This window comes from Cydia amplana, chromosome Z (genome assembly GCF_948474715.1).
Source record: "Cydia amplana chromosome Z, ilCydAmpl1.1, whole genome shotgun sequence".
NCBI lineage: Eukaryota > Metazoa > Arthropoda > Insecta > Lepidoptera > Tortricidae > Cydia > Cydia amplana.
Window position 1 is genome coordinate 1,009,784 of NC_086096.1, and position 17,154 is coordinate 1,026,937.

Consider the following 17,154-nt stretch of genomic DNA (forward strand, 5'->3'; position numbering starts at 1 on the left):
AAAGACGTACAAAGCGCTGCGAAGGTACTCCCTTATACTTGTAATGTACATAATACTTACTAATATCCCCCGTTTAACCTATTCTGACAGAATGGTAACTACGGAATCCTACACTGAGCATGGCCCGACATGCTCTCGGCCGATCTTTTTATTAAATATGTATATTATACTTAACATATTCCAAAAGCTAAATGCTGAATTACTAGATGCTCATTATACAGTCAAAGAAAATTAATTTCAGTACCATTTCGTACCTTGTAACGGTGACAATATGCGATGTTAATTAAAACCAAAATATTACTTTGTTAATCATGGCGGATAATATTTTGGTTTTAATTAATATGGATTTTCGCAAACTAACGCCTAATTCTATTCATTAATATGTCATGTTTTCAACTAAAAGGTACAACATTGTCGGTTGTCGATAAGGTTGATTTCAAATTGGAGCTTAATGGAAATAGCACCTTATTGACAACCGACAATAAGTAAGTACCCTTTTGGTTAGAAACGGCACATATGTAGTATGAGGTCCCTAGCGACTTTCATTTTGTTTGTCTCTGTGACGAGGTATACGAAATGGTACGGAAATTAAATTCTTTGACTGTACAGTCAACAGCAATAGTTGCTAAGCGAGCGAGGTGTTCAAAATGATCTTGACGCTACTTTATTGTTAAGAGAATAAGAGCGCGTCAAGGTAATTTTGAACACTTCGCCCGCTTAGCAACTTACAGTACGTACAAGTTATACGTAGTGGAATTAAATTATGGTTTTATGCTAGTTAAGGCGAAGTTATGTGCTAAAGGCGAATTTAGGGTACGTATTTTTTTATAACGAGGTTCACGTGACACACGACACAGACTGACCTTTAGGGTAGACGTCCACAGGACCGCATCGCACGCTGTGCATGCGTCCGATGCGTCCAATGCCGCCTTCTGGACGTACACATTTATTCTTTTATTCAGGCAAACACTAAGTATAAGTTTACAGCTACAGCCAAGATACTTATACTGTTAATACATATGTAGTTTAGTAAACCTTTAAAGTTCCAAAAAAGTCTAAGCTAACTCTGCAGCGACTTGAACAGAACAAAGAGAGAGTGTCATTATAAACGTCATATTTTCATAGAAACTTAACATTAATGACGACATTGCCCCACTTTGTCTTTCCTACAGCCATGCAGAGTTGGCTTAGTCCGACTCTTGCAAAGTTCAAGTACAGATGTAGTGCATAATTATTTTCCATCGTATTTTCACGGAAACGTACGACCGTGTCTTGCTATTTCAGTCAGTCTCTGTACAAAAAGTAATGAGGTTGACTGAAGTAGCATGACAAATACGAATGTTTCCGAGACAATACGATGGAAAACAATTATCCACTACATCTGTAACAGGGATGTTGCGGATGCCGATTTTTTGACATCCGCGGATGCGGATGCGGATTTTTCAAGGCTCACATCCGCGGATGCGGATGCGGATGTCAAGATAGTACCATAAAAAACGTCAAATATTACATTTTAGTAATTTATATTTCAAAAAACCGGCCAAGTGCGAGTCGGACTCGCGTTCCAAGGGTTCCGTACATTAAGTCCCACTCACGCTTGACTGCTCATTTCTAATAGGTTTTTTTGGTTAATGACTAAATTACCTAGCAGTCTAGCACTTACGCCGATGCTAAGACGTTCCTGTACCGACCTGTTCCACATCCGCATCCCCATTAAATCCGCATCGATTTTATGCGGATGCGGATGCTGATGTTGATAATAATGCGGAAGTTCCGCGGTTGCGGATGCGGATGCGGATATTCGCAACATCCCTGATCTGTAACAGTCAACGAGGGAGCATGCACGACATGGAACATACCGAGCACGTGTGAGGGCGCGAACGTAAGTCTGAATGAATCTAGAGAATCCTGTTCTGACGGGGCATAGCCTGCAACAAGATGAGAAGACTTTAGTACAACCAAAGGGAATAGAGTGTATAGAGAGTTAATTGTCTTTGTATATTTTGTAGTCACAGTGAATTTACTGCCATCTTTCGACAGATGTTTAAAACTTTTAGAACGCCATTTGACTTTGATCCTTATTATTTCACTGATATGTGTTGAATTTGTTAAATATCAAAAACAAAAACCGGCCAAGTGCGAGTCGAACTCGCGCACGGAGGGTTCAGCACCATCAACAAAAAATAGAGCAAAACAAGCAAAAAAAACGGTCACCCATCTAAGTACTGACCCCGCCCGACGTTGCTTAACTTCGGTCAAAAATCACGTTTGTTGTATGGGAGCCCCACTTAAATCTTTATTTTATTCTGTTTTTAGTATTTCTTGTTATAGCGGCAACAGAAATACATCATCTGTGAAAATTTCAACTGTCTAGCTATCACGGTTCGTGAGATACAGCCTGGTGACAGACGGACGGACGGACGGACGGACGGACAGCGGAGTCTTAGTAATAGGGTCCCGTTTTTACCCTTTGGGTACGGAACCCTAAAAAGTGTCGCCATCTAATCGAGACTAGGCCTAAGGTATGGTGCAATCTTTTCGAGCGATGGCGCGATACCTATACCGCAGTTGCGTCAACGTTACGACGAGCAGCAGCCACAGGGTTGACTAGACGCCGACGCTCGGGTCACGCGCGTGGAGGGCTCTTACTGTGTAGCTAGTCCACTCTCTGGGGGCCTACCGCGAAAACCGAAATTCGCAAATAGGGTATTTGACTACTAGTGAAATCAGTTTCTTTTTTAGAACTGTGCAAACGACTTGCTAATATGGAATTTATACGAAACATTACACAATGACGTCACGGTCAACTCACCTACTTTTTCTATTTATATCCATAAAAATAACTGCTATCAATGTTTTTCTAATAATTATCTGGTGCTTTATTTCATGCATGGTGTGAAATAATTTATTTTAAATACAGTCAGACAATTTATCACAATAATGTGGATATTTAAAAAAATAAGGAAATAGATTTTTTTTTACTTCCAAAAACGAAACAAGAAGGATATATATATACCATTCGATTCCTCACCTTTTATAAACTGTCATTCAATAGAACTTACTAACTATGTAAACAAAAGTTACTAGTAAATTGACATTCAGTGTCAATTTTAGTATGGCGATTTGTGTACATAAAATGTCATTCAATAGAACTTGCTAACTATGTAAACAAACCGCCATACTAAAATTGACACTAAATGTCAAATTACTAGTAACTTTTGTTTACATAGTTCGCAATTTCTATTGAATGACACTTTAGTTAGCAAGTTCTATTGAATGACAGTTTACAAAAAATGATTGTATAGCAACTATATACATAAACGGAATATTTCACCGACAAAAACTCAATTTTCTTGTTTTTTTTCATACTACAAGCTCCTGACCTTGACGTCACGTTCACTTATGGTTTTGTTCGGGGCGTTTCGCGAGTGAAGTACGACTGTCGGACTTTGACTATAATTTCTGCCGTTTGTATTACTTTAATGCAATGGGTCCCATATAGACATTTGATCCTAAAAACAAACCTGAATGATTGATACCATAAATGAAACTTTGTCATCTAGCCTATTAGAGTGACAGAGATGATGCCCGCAATTTGCGAATTTTGATTTTCGCGGTTAAACCCCTGGTGCGCTTTTGGGTGACTCGCGTATCCTATTTCTGATAAATCTTTGAGTGCATTTTGGGCACGTGAGCACACCGCCTCCATAGTTTTAGCAAGTTGAGGTTCATGGCCGAGCCAGCTCATCTCGTCCTTATTATACATATGGTAAACTGGCGACCCGCCCCTGCTTCGCACGGGTTAACAAATAATACATAAACCTTCCTCTTGAATCACTCTATCTATTAAATAAAACCGCATCAAAATCCGTTGCGTAGTTTTAAAGATTTAAGCATACATAGGGACAGGCAGACAGCGGGAAGCGACTTTGTTTTATACTATGTAGTGATATACTCACTGCTTTCAGAGGGCGGCGGTCGTGGCACTCTGAAACCGGACGGGCCCGGCGGCGTTGGAGGCGTGTCGTCTAACAAATAAACAAGGTAAATAGGGATGATGACACATGTTGAATTTTATAACAAAATCTAGTAAAATAGATAGCAAACGAGCAATTTATCACAACAATGTGGATATTAAAATACAATATTGAAAAATTACAAAATTACAGGACCTGATAGTTTCAAAATTTAAGTTTTTTTTAACTTCCAATAACGATAAAAGTAAGGGTACCATTCGATTTCTTACATTTCATCCAAAAAAATATTGTATAGCAACTATATACATAAACGCAATATTTCACCGACAAAAACGCAATTTTCTTGTTTTGTCCATACTACAAGATGGGCGATGACGTCACGGCCCCTGGCCGTTTTGTATAGAGCGTTTCGCGAGTGAAGTGCGACTGTCGGACTTTGACTACAATTTCTGACTTTTGTGTTACTTACTTTTGTGTTTTTGTGTTACTTTTGTGTTAATGCAATGGGTCCCATATAGACATTTGATTCTAAAAACAAACCCGATCGATTGATACCATAAAAAAAAATTAGTCATGTAGCCTATTATAACTACCTTAACCCCTTAATGCCCACTTGCACCATTCCTCTAACCCGGGGTTAACGGCTTAACCCTGGAATTACCATGGTTACCAGTACAATTTGACACTGGGTTAACGGTTTATCCGCTTAACCTCGGGTTAGTGGGATGGAGTAAGTGGGCCTAAGTTAGCTTATTTTACTTTTAAGGAAACATTCTTTTATTTTTTTTAATAACCAAAACTGCATTATATTTATTTTTAGTTCGCTTCTCTCGTCCACGAATCGTACTGACTAAAAATTCCAAAAATACTAAATATTCGATATTATGATTACTTACTTATTTTGCAGACGACAGACGACTGTACGACCTAATGTTTCTTGGAGAAAATTTAACATTAACATGTACTGTACCGATTATATAGTCACATTATAGTGCAACAAAATAGCAAAAGTTTCATTTTTTATTTTTCGTCGGTTCGATTCCCAGGCAATACAAAGCGAATTTAAAAAAAGCTGTGAATGCATGTTTCCTTGAAGTAAAATGAAGCTAACTTAAGGTTTTAAGGCACTTTCCCTCCAGGGCCCATAATTTTTTTCCACACTGTATATCAGTCAAAACTTTAAAAGTTATCTAAGGTAAACGTACTGGTGCTCGACGCGGCCCCAGTACAAGTCATCTTGAAACTTAAATCATTGTCAATAGAGGTGACAGCAGGGTGTCATCTATTGGGCATTAGCATGTCGAGCACTAGTACGTTTACCTTAATGTGTATTTCGAAACAAATGCGTAGTTTCGATAATAGTATACAAATTAGTACCTTTACCTTTGTTTGTTTTCGGGCCCGCTTTCCTAACAGCAGGTTTCGGTGGCTTTTTACCTGAAACAAGGTCAAATATTATTTAATATTCAATCAATGATAAAATAAAAATAAATGATAACTCAATTCTATTATAATTTATTGTGATAACCTTTACGTGATATGTTGCCATTTTACCGCACTAGGGCGGTAATTAGCACATTACATAACTATGTCGAAAATTTAAAGGTCCATTATGTACAATAAGCCGTTGTACGATACCACTTGTATCGTAATCGTAATGTACAATAGTTGGTCAAACCAATTTGTCAGTAAATTAGAACCAAAAAAACTATACTCATCCTTTTCTTTTAGGTGCTAGTACTAGTGTAAGACAAAGACGGTATGATTATTTCTGTCTATGTTCTGATATCTTCGTATTACGACTTGACTTTCGGATGAGAAATGTTGGATGTTTTATTGCCATTTGCTACAAAAGCGGCGTAGAAATACGAATGGAGTTACCTAGTAGCACTTTGTTCCTGAGGCGCCGCACGATGCCCCTGGTCTCGGAGGGCGCTCGCGCCGAGCGGAGGGTCGACCAGCGCGCCTCCTTCGGCACCCCTTTCTTTAGCTGCCGAGCTGCGAATAAGGATGATGACACAGGTTCAATTTTATAACAAAATCTAGTAAAATAGATAGCAAATGGGCAATTTATCACAATAATGTGGTTATTAAAATAATATATGGAAATTATACAAAAATACGGGACCTGAAAGTTTCAAAATTTAAGTTACTTTAAATAAGTAAGGATACCATTCGATTCCTTACATTTTAACCGATAAAAGATTGTAGAGCAACTATATACATAAACGCAATATTTCACCGACAAAGATTCAAATTTCTCCTTTTGTCCATACTTCATGACGGGCTCTCAGTGACAGTGACGTCACGTTCCCATATCAATTTGTTAGGAGCGTTTCGCGAGTGAAGTACAACTGTCGGACTTTGACTATCATTTCTGACGTTTACTGATACCTATGTCTTAGAATTGTTAAATATCGAACGGTGTCGTCAACGCCATCAAGCCGAGCATAGGCCAAAAGTGTGTGCGCCATCTATCTGAGAATGACTTTTCTTGATTTCCGAGGCAGGTTTTTTCTTAGACTATTCATCTTATACGGAGTTACATATGTCTTTTGCCATACACATACTACAGTGGCGTTCAAAAGTGTATGGATAGATGTCGACCGTAATGCCTTAATATTGTGGTTGAAACATGTCCATGTACTTTTGAACGCCAGTGTACCTAAAAGGGGAAAAGGACAGTACCTGTAGCGGCGGCTGCTTGTTTCTTGTACAACCTGTAGCTGAGGCGAGCCGGGCTCGACGGCTCTTTGAACGTGAAGCGCTCATCTGTGGCTAAAAAATACATTCTTGTCAAAAATTTGACGACCCGTCTGGGCCCCTATTCGAGAGGTACAACTGCCAGATTACGCGCCCAATTCAATTCAACAGTTGATTGAATCGCATGTTCATCAACTGCGGATAATATCATTTGGTACAACCAATAATTCAACAAAAATCTACTTTAAGCACAGAATAAATAATAGTATGTATGTATGTATGTATAAACTCTTTATTGTACAAAACACAAAACACAAATTTATGGCACAGGATAGGCTAGGCTAGGCTAGTAATAGTACTAGGTACAGAAGACTCACTCTCTAACAAAACGCGTCTGTTACGATCAGCACAGATATGGCCGCTAGGTGGTGACCGCGCCACGCGCGGCTTATGGCTTTCCCCAAAATTGGGGTCGTACGGATGTACTTTTAGCTACCTGTAGCAAAGCGACGAGATCGCGGAGTGAGCCACGCCTGCTTTAAGGTTTATAATAGGTTGGCTAACTGTGGATTGCTGATGTCAAATGTTGACACTGGATTGTTCCGATTCAACGGGAGTTCAACACGATACGTCAAACGTCGCTTGTCGAATACCCCTCCTGGTCTAGTGGCTAGTTAGGTAGTGACCCTGGGCCCTGCCTAAGAAACCGATGGTCCCGGGTTCGAATCCCGGTAAGGGCATTTATTCGTGTGATGACACAGATATTTGTTCCTGAGTCATGGTTGCTTTCTATGTATTTAAGTGTTTGTATATTACATAATATATCGTTGTCTGAATAGCCACAACACAAGCCGTTTTGAGCTTACCGTGGGGCTTAGTCAATTTGTGTTACTTTCCTTTCAACTGGCAGCTAATAAACACAATTAGGTTGCAATACGAGTATACGAGGGCTGTTTGATAAGTACCCGTTTTCCAAATGTATTAATATCACGGGCCGAAAATATGTATACAATCGTTTTAAGCCATTTTTCAGAGGTGGGAAAATTTAAAAAAAAAACAGCATTCTTTTGTTTTTTTCTCATTTGACAGCGATTCAGTGAAAGCGTGAACTTAAAATTGTGAAAATGGAGAAAGAGCAGTATCGGTCTGTAATTAGATTCTTGTTTTTGGAAGGAAAAACATGTGATGAAATAAAAGTAAGAATGCAAGCGGTTTACCATGAATGTGCTCCTTCTATGACAACCGTCAGATACTGGTTTAACGAGTTTAAGCGGGGGAGAACAACCGTCTTTGATGAGGATCGCCCAGGCCGCCCAATTGAGGTGACTACAGACGATATGGTTAAGAAAATTGAAAATATCGTTTTAGCCGACCGCCGAATTGAACTTCGAGAAATCGTTGATGCTGTAAATGTTCCAATCGAGCGGGTACAAAACATATTAGAAGAAAAATTGGGTATGAAGACAGTATCGGCGAGGTGGGTGCCGCGTTTACTCACGGAGGAGCAAAAACGGAACCGACTGACTACTTCGGAGCAGTGTTTGGCCGTGTTCAAACGTAACCCGAAGGAGTTTCTGCGTCGTTTCGTGACCGTAGACGAAACGTGGGTCACCACTACCCCCCGGAAATGAAAGGGCAGTCGAAGCAGTGGATTTTACCGGGTGAACCTGCGCGAAAGATAGCAAAAATCGTTCCATCGGCTGGAAAGGTCATGGCGACCGTTTTTTGGGATTCGCAGGGTATTATACATATTGAGTTCTTAGAAAAGGGGAAAACGATAACAGGGCAGTACTATGCCAATTTATTGGATGAATTTGACGCTGGGTTGAAGGACAAACGACCCCATTTAAAAAATAAAAAAGTACTGTCTCATCACGACAACGCACCAGCTCATTCGTCTAGAGTTGTGATGGCTAAATTAACACAATTACGCTACGCCCTATTGCCTTACCCCCCGTATTCTCCAGATTTGACCCCATGCGATTTATTTTTGTTTCCCAACCTGAAAAAATGGCTCGGTGGTAAGCGATTTGGATCAAATGACGAAGTCATTGCCGCCACAGAGGCCTATTTTAATGACTTTCCGAAATCATACTTTTTGGATGGTTTATTGAAGCTTGAATATAGGTGGAACAAGTGTATAGAGTTAAAAGGAGACTATGAAGAAAAATAAATGCATATAAACAAAAACAACTGATTATTTTTTTCATAAACGGGTACTTATCAAACAGCCCTCGTAACATTTAGAACTTTTGCGTTTTGAACATGATGCCCATGATGCCGGCGAATGCCACTGTGCGAGGGTAACATATAATATAATAGACGGTATTACTGAAATGTTCTGTCGCCAGAGTGCAGCACTAGCACCCATCGTAACCCATAGAGTAACTTATACATACTGTGCCTTTTACGGTTTTTGACAAGTTTTCACATACAATAAAATATGACATGATACATCAAGGCGGTTTATTTACAAAGGGCCTACCAGGAAACATGAAAATCGGACTCAGCTATCTGCCTCTTTATAGCTCGAATATGCAAGAGTGATAGAGAGGTTCTAGATGACATAATTTTGACTCTCGTTTGCAGTAGACAATACAATACAAATACTCTTTATTGCACACCTCAATAAAAGAAAACAGAAACACAAGCAGAGGTTAACAACAAGCGCGCTTATCGCTAAAAAGCGATCTCTTCCTGACAACCTTTGATTGTGACTGATTGTGGGAGTGGCGCCCCCTACAGAATATTATCGGAACAGGCAGGTCAATGGACAGCCTGACCAGTAATACATATATGATCATTGTCAAGAGGGCGCTGTTATTCTCATGTATATTGAACAAATGTTAGAATAATACAAACGTACACGCACACACACACACACACACACACACACACACACACACACACACACACACACACACACACACGCACACGCACACACACACGTACACACACCACAAATATGTTTTCTCCTTATATTGTACTCGAGTACCTACTGTACCTCTACTTATCTAGGTACCTCTTCTTATTATTTTATATTGTAAACCTTATACTGACGCCTTCAGCGCGTCTATTCCAAATCTTTAAAATTAAAATTACTGTAAACCACCTGTTTATTATATAACGTCTACTTTAAGCTACAATTTGTGGAGGAGCGGTGTTCTCTTAACACAAGTATTTAAAATACTTAAAAAGAGGCACCGGATCAGATATTGTAATTTAAATTAAGTTAACGAATAAATCATTTTTATTTATTATTATTATTATATAGGGTGACAGTTCAGTATAGTATGAAAAAATTAGTTCCAGTGGAATTCCGCAACATGGCGCGTTATCATATATTCCTGGTCGGGTTTTACCAAATTCTTCGTGCGTAACGTGCTTAAGTGGGTAAATATAAGTTCGAATACTTTTCACGCCACTGGTCGGAAATGTGGCAATAGATGGTCTAAAACCAAGCTGGAAAGTAGGCAATATCTGTAGCACCTGAACCACCACTACTACAGTATTTCATTGTTATCATTATCTGTCATTGGTGATGGTTCAGGTGCTACAGCAATGAGTATCATTTAAAACATAAAAATCAATAAAAGGTCTTTATGGCGAAACTTTTTCCTTCAAAAATAAAATTAGGTTATTTATAGGACCAATTACTTGTTTTTAAAAAAGAAACGTCAAAACCATTCAGTTCACGCTTAAGGCGTCATGCTCGCCTACTTCAACCAGTTAGCACAAATGTAAATGTTCCTGGCAAAAACACATCGCTTTCTTTCAACAATTGTCCTCACGCCAATATAAATACATATTAATTTATATTAAAGTACTTATAGTTGTGCAAATGTTTTCTTATTTCCTCGCAGTAGTCGTGAAAAGCACGTGAAACGCTAAAGATGGCCTCGTATTATTCCTACAATGTCATCATCTTCCTCGCGTTGTCCCAGCATTTTGCCACGGCTCATGGGAGCCTGGGGTCCGCTTGGCAACTAATCCCAGTAATTGACGTGGGCACTAGTTTTTACGAAAGCGACTGCCATCTGACCTTCCAACCCAGAGGGTAAACTAGGCCCGTATTGGGATTAGTCCGGTTTCCTCACGATGTTTTCCTTCACCGAAAAGCGACTGGTAAATATCAAATGATATTTCGTATATAAGTTCCGAAAAACTCATTGGTACGAGCCGGGGTTCGAACCCGCGACCTCCGGATTGCAAGTCGCAGGCTCTTACCGCTAGGCCACCAGCGCTTCAATGTGCACCAGGCCTGTCCTACAATGTACCTACTATTAAATGTGTTCTTACCTCTGGCGTCTGCCCTCAGGGCGGGTTTGTCGACGGTACTGTCGCTTCGCTCCCTCGCGGCGGTTTTCTTCGGTGTGGGCGCGCGTTTATCTCTTACTGACGGTTTCTCTTTTTTATCTGTAAGTTCTGTAACTAACAATTCAAGTTTAATATTGTTTATACACTATTGTTTCACATTAAATATCATGTATGTATTGTATTTGTGGCCACCTGACGAAGCCTGCGTTGTGGATATCCTAACTAAAAATTTGATCATATTAATGTTAATGTTAATTTAATTTTTATGTATATTAGTTTCTGCATAATGTCGATAATAATATAACATTTCTTATACGAATTAAATATTGATTCCTGTATGTATATATTTTACGTATGTATGTATGTATGTATTATTTCACACTTACAGAATAAATTAAATATAACAAAGGCGAACTCATCCCTGTATGGGATCTCTTCCAGTTAACCTTTGAGGAAACGAATAAAACAAAACAGAAGTAACAATGAATAACAAACAAAAACAAAAGTGTACAATCACCAAAATTTATGAAATGCAAGTTTTGAATACACATTGCTACAAATATATAAACATAAATAATAACAATAACATAACCATACATCTACCTATAAATGTAAATATCATAATTATGAAACGCGGGTTCGACGGGTGGTATATGGTTTGACGTTTTAAAGTGCAGTGCAGCTTAGTACCTAAGTAAAGCAGTGGGACACAAAATTGGCCATATAAAAAAATATATACGTACATACATATGTAATACATAGTTAAGCAATACTATTGCTTAACTAACTATAAATTTGTTACTAACCAAGCTATGGAATGTCAAAATTCTGAAATAAATTGAAGTGAATTAAACTATTATGTTTTACAAGGATTGAGTCACATTTCATTATTATTCTGAATATTCTGATATAGAAATTGTTTGTTATCGATAACACCTCAGTCGATATTCAGTTAATCACAAGCACTAGTACGTTTTTGCCCCTGAATTTTCCTGTTTTTCAACTATATTATTATATGTATTTACTTCATAATATAGGTTCATATTTCACTGACAAGTTTTAGACTTTTTGTAGTATGGTTATGCCTTAGGAGAATAAGCTGTGAACATGTGGACATTTCATAGCGTGAGTATGAACAGCCAGCAGCAGAAGTTGCTAAGCGGGCCAGGTGTTCAAAATGATCTTGACGCGACTTTATTGTTAAGAAAATAAGAGCGTGTCAAGGTAATTTTGAACGCCTCGCCCGCTTAGCAACTTCTGCTGCTGACGTACCTGTGATGTCCTTCTGTCTAAGTTGTCCATTATGTGGCTTGGCAGGCCTGTTATTGAAGTAGTAGACGAGCGGTATGTCGTCCGTGGACTCCGAGGACAGCTTCTTTCGTTTCTTGATGGGGCCCTGCATTAAAATAAATATATTTTACAGCACAGAAAATAGTTATTTGTACAACAAGAGATCAAAGTTTGATATTTCTTCGAGTGCTTATTTTGAGTCCCGTGCAAGCGAAAGATTCTATACTAGATTCACGAGCGTAGCGAGTGAATCTAATTTAGAATCTTGAGCGTAGTCATCATCATCATCATCCTGGCGTCAATCCCAGCTGTGCCGGGGCGCGGGGCGCGAGGACCCGGGGTCCGCCTTCCGACTCCTTCGTGTCCACTTTGCCCGATCTTCGGCGTCCCTGGTGGTGAGTCCGTTGGCACGCATGTCCTCCTTAACGACATCAAGCCATCGCTTCCTGGGCCGGCCTTTTCTTCCCGTAGAATCTTGAGCGTAGTAAGGGACTCAAAAGCGCACGAGATGTAAATAACTTTGATCTCGTGTAGTTCACATAAGTTTTCACCTCAGCAGTGAGAACATATTAGAGAACCCGAAATAGTTATTTTCGATACAAGTGCGAAAAAGAGGAAATTCGAAACGAGTGGCGATAAATTAAAACACGACCGAAGGGAGTGTTTTAAATCGACACGAGTTGCGAATTACCTATTCGCACGTGTATCGAACAACGTTTTACAGTACATATGGCACTTTAAAGTTTCGACATACGCACGAAAAGTGTTATTTTACGCACTAGTGCGGAAAAGTAGCCCCATATGTACTGTAAAATGTATTCCTTCTTCATCACTTACCTCTATTCACTCATGTTTTCTTAAGATATACCAACAATTAAGTTTTCACCTCAGGGCACTTTGCTACTTAAAGACAGTGACCAAAATCGCATTTTGCTCATTTTGTCTCATCCAGTGAGCAAAATAGCATTTTGCTCACTGTTTTTAAGTAGCAAAGTACTCTTGTTCGAGCTGCTGAGGTGAAAATAATAATAATAAGGATGACAGGCCGGCCAGTGAAGGCAAGCGCAGAGGCGAGGCGAGGACCAGTTAAAAGGGCCCTCTGTAACATGGGTCCCAGATGTCGCCACTCACCGTCTGCTCGCCACAAGCTGCCCGCGAGTATACGTAGGTACCCCTTACATTCCATTAAAGATACAAGATAGTTTATTCAAGTAGGCATATTACAATGAGCTTATGAACGTCAAAAGAAACTACACCGGCTCCAAACCTACACCTCTGCCTTGAGATTTAAATCCCCCCTCAATCCTCAGTTGGAGGAGGATATCCCAACTATCCCAATATGGGACCGGCAACAAACTCGGCGGGACACACCTTTTCAAAACATTACATCTTATAATTAACATGCATTAGGAGTAAATATATTTTTTTTTTCTATTAAACTTAAAGTGTCGAGAAATTCCCAAACACCATTTATTCCGCGACGGGAAATATATTAAGATGAAATGATGATTGAATTATACCTTCTTGCCAGCCTCGGTGGACTTCGGTTTCCCCGACCTCAGGCACATGCATGTTGCCCTTGACCTTGAGAGCACTAAACAGCACCCGGATCCTTGGTCGGACGCACCGCCCGTTCGGCCCGGGCACGGGCGGGTCTGCTCGAGCACAACTAGTTGTTCCTGTTTGTGTAATCTAAGATATATGTGACCTACCTTGCCAGCCTCGGTGGACTTTCGTTTCTCTGACCTCAGGCACATGTTGCCTTTGTTGCACTTGACCTTCCGGCGTCTCAAGGGCACGCGGATCCTTGGTCGGACGCACCGCCCGTTCGGCCCGGGCCCGGGCACGGGCGGGGAGGGTATCTCGTCGTCTCGGAGACGCTCGAGAACCACTAGAGGTTCTTGCTTGTGCTTGTGTATGTCTGAAAGATACATTTTATTGAAATTTCGAAGGTATTGGACGAAGCGTAGCTAATTAATGTTAATTTGACAGAAAGTTCAAATTTCATTTTAAAGATATTTGAGTTAGATCCAAAGAGCAAAGAGAATAGAGTGTGTAGAGAGTTACTGTCATGGTATATTATGTAGCCACAGTACATGACTGCCATCTTTTTATTTTATTTATTTAAACTTACTTTGCATAGAAACTATGTCAAGCAGGTTCCTTGCGGACATATTGTTGTGGTAGACATTTTTGGGTGGGTAAGGTGGGTCCGGCTTGCGTTCCGGCGGCGTGGGCGCGACGCTGACGCTGCTCGCCGGGATGGGTACACCTTGCGCGAACTTCCTCTGCACGAGTCTCACTCCGTTCCTGACCAAAAAAAAGTTTCGTTGATTTTCTAAAAATGTTTGTTTAGTTGAACTCGATGTCCGAGGAAACGAAATGTAATTTTGCTGACCCCTCACGACCATAGATTAGTATATGTTATTACAACTCACGACTCGCATTTTATTACTAATATTTTAATTTTGTTCAATCCCTTTCGTCAACACAAAATTACTTTTGTGTTGTTTTCAACATAAAACACGGGGTCGAAAGACCCCATGCAAAGTATGAGTTGCACTATCAGCCGCTGCGAGGGTAGGAAGTAAAGTACATATAGGCATATTATTAGGTAAGTGCATATTTTTCATTAAAAATATAGTAAATACGTATACAGGGTGCTTCCTGTAACAGGAGCAATAAATTAAACTAAAGGCTGTAATCACTCGGAATACTCGTACACATAAAAATGTCCGGTTAGTCTACCAATGCAACTGCTGTCTGGACGACGAGCGCACCAGTCTTCCCAGCTTCGCCGAATGTTGCCAAATTGCAAGTTTAAAGCGGGTTTTCCACCGCGAGCGGAGCGGTCTCATTAAGGACTTAGTTTAACTCGCAAAACTAAACTACGTACTTGTGTTTCCACCAACAAATAGTCGAGCGGAAATGACAAAATGAGCAAAAAGAGTTGAAATGAGCTCGCTCAGCTCGTGAGAGCGGAGCGGTGTCATTACGGAGTCCGGTCAACTCGCAATGGTAAATTACATAGGCGCGTTTCCACAGGGAAAGAGGTGAGCGGAGCGAGTCAACTAGTTAAAATGAGCCCGCTGCGTCAAGGTCCGGCCGACTAGTTTGAAAAGGACTCGTTGCTGTCTCCGCCCCTCCCTGCCCGCCGCCGCCGGCACCGAGCGCGCTTTCATATTGCTGTGATCGACTGACGAGTTGTGTTTTTTGGCAATGGAGCGATTTATTGAAGCTGTTCGACAATACCCATGTTTATGGGACATAGCAAGTAAAGAATACCGAAACATAGATATAAAGGAAGCTGCATGGAAATCTATAGTTGAAGATTTGAATTCGGAAGAAATAAAAGATGGTAAGTAGTCTTTTCAATCAGATGTATTAATTTCAAACACAAGAATCTTGGAAAGCTATTCTACCAGTATTATTAAAATAATCGCTATCACTTGATTCCGTATAGCTCGACATCATGTTCAAACACGACCACACGCAACCAGTTCAAAACTTCAACTGAACTCGCTCTCTGTGGAAATCGACTATTCATTTTCTATTTCTCATTTTCCGTTCAGCCCTCTCCGCTCATTCCTCTTTTTCATTTCTCTTTTGCGGTGGGAATCAAACAACTAAACTCTTTGTTGGTGGAAACGCAAACCTATTTTTTAACAACGAAGTCCGCACCGCTTAGCCATCTCTCGCTCATTACTCGTTCGCGGTGGAAAACCCGCTTAAAACATGATAGACGGAAGCGAAACGGTGCTAAATATTGGAATATATATTAAAAGTAAGTTCCGAAACGAACTTATATTTTGAATTAAATAATAATATCTGGTATACCGAGCTTTGCTCTGAAAATATATAAGAACTCGAAAATGCGCGTATTCCCAGAGATAAGACCTAGCTAGATCGATTTTTCGCCCCCGAAAACCCACATGTAGCAAATTTCATCGAAATCGTTAGAGCCGTTTCCGAGATCCCCGAAATATATATATATAATAAATATATATCTATATATATAAATGCACGTGTCCTGACTGATTGACTGACTGACTGACTGACTGACTGACTCATCAACGCAGAGCCGAAACTACAAACGCTAGAAAGTTGAAATTTGGACACTAGGTTGCATTTATAAAATGTATAAGAGCTAAGAAGCGATTTTGAGAAATTCAACCCCTAAGGGGGTTAAAAAGGGGATGAAAGGTTGTATGGGGTGCAAGTTTTATTTTAAGCTAGGAATTTGAAACTTTGTAAAAATGTACTATATTAAAAAACAAGAAAACTAATTTCTGCGTTTTCGAAAATTCATCCCCCAAGGTGGTGAAAAAGGGGTTGAAAGTTTGTATGGAGATCAAATATTTTTGTGAGTGTTGGACTTGAAACTTTGTATATGGGGATATTATTATAAGACGGGAAAAGTAATTTCAGCGTTTTTGAAAATTCATCCCCTAACAGGGTTAAAAAGGGGTTGAAAGTTTGAACCCATTACAAATGCTTTGAAACTTCTTAGAAAGACATAATAGCCGATGACAAAAAAAAAGGAATTGCGACGTTTTAGGTAATACAACCCCTAAGGGGGTAAAAAAGGGGATGAAACTTTGTCCTGGGGTGCAAATTTTATTTTAAGCTAGGACCTTGAAACTTCGTAAAAAAGGTATTAAATTAAAAAACAAGAAAACTAATTTCTGCGTTTTCGAAAATTCATCCCCCAAGGTGGTGAAAAAGGGGTTGAAAGTTTGTATGGAGATCAAATATTTTTGTGAGTGTTGGACTTGAAACTTTGTATATGGGGATATTATTATAAGACGGGAAAAGTAATTTCAGCGTTTTTGAAAATTTATCCCCCAAGGTGGTGAAAAAGGGGTTA

The 17,154-nt window shown here is 39.7% G+C and overlaps 1 protein-coding gene and 1 long non-coding RNA gene across 2 annotated transcripts; both read right to left on the reverse strand.

Moving 5' to 3' along the window:
- Nucleotides 1-1,872: 1,872 nt before the first annotated feature.
- On the reverse strand, nucleotides 1,873-6,743 carry LOC134661002 (uncharacterized). The gene is made up of 5 exons (XR_010097917.1): nucleotides 6,661-6,743; nucleotides 5,859-5,967; nucleotides 5,361-5,414; nucleotides 3,960-4,028; nucleotides 1,873-1,928 (listed from the first exon to the last, which is right to left on the reverse strand). It is a non-coding gene; the product is annotated as an uncharacterized LOC134661002 (long non-coding RNA).
- A 5,064-nt stretch (nucleotides 6,744-11,807) lies between these two features.
- Nucleotides 11,808-15,280, reverse strand: LOC134661708 (uncharacterized). The gene is made up of 5 exons (XM_063517879.1): nucleotides 15,184-15,280; nucleotides 14,422-14,625; nucleotides 14,000-14,208; nucleotides 12,253-12,393; nucleotides 11,808-11,825 (listed from the first exon to the last, which is right to left on the reverse strand). Exons 1-5 carry the CDS (start codon nucleotides 15,278-15,280, stop codon nucleotides 11,808-11,810), a joined length of 669 nt encoding a protein of 222 aa, XP_063373949.1.
- Nucleotides 15,281-17,154: the final 1,874 nt, after the last annotated feature.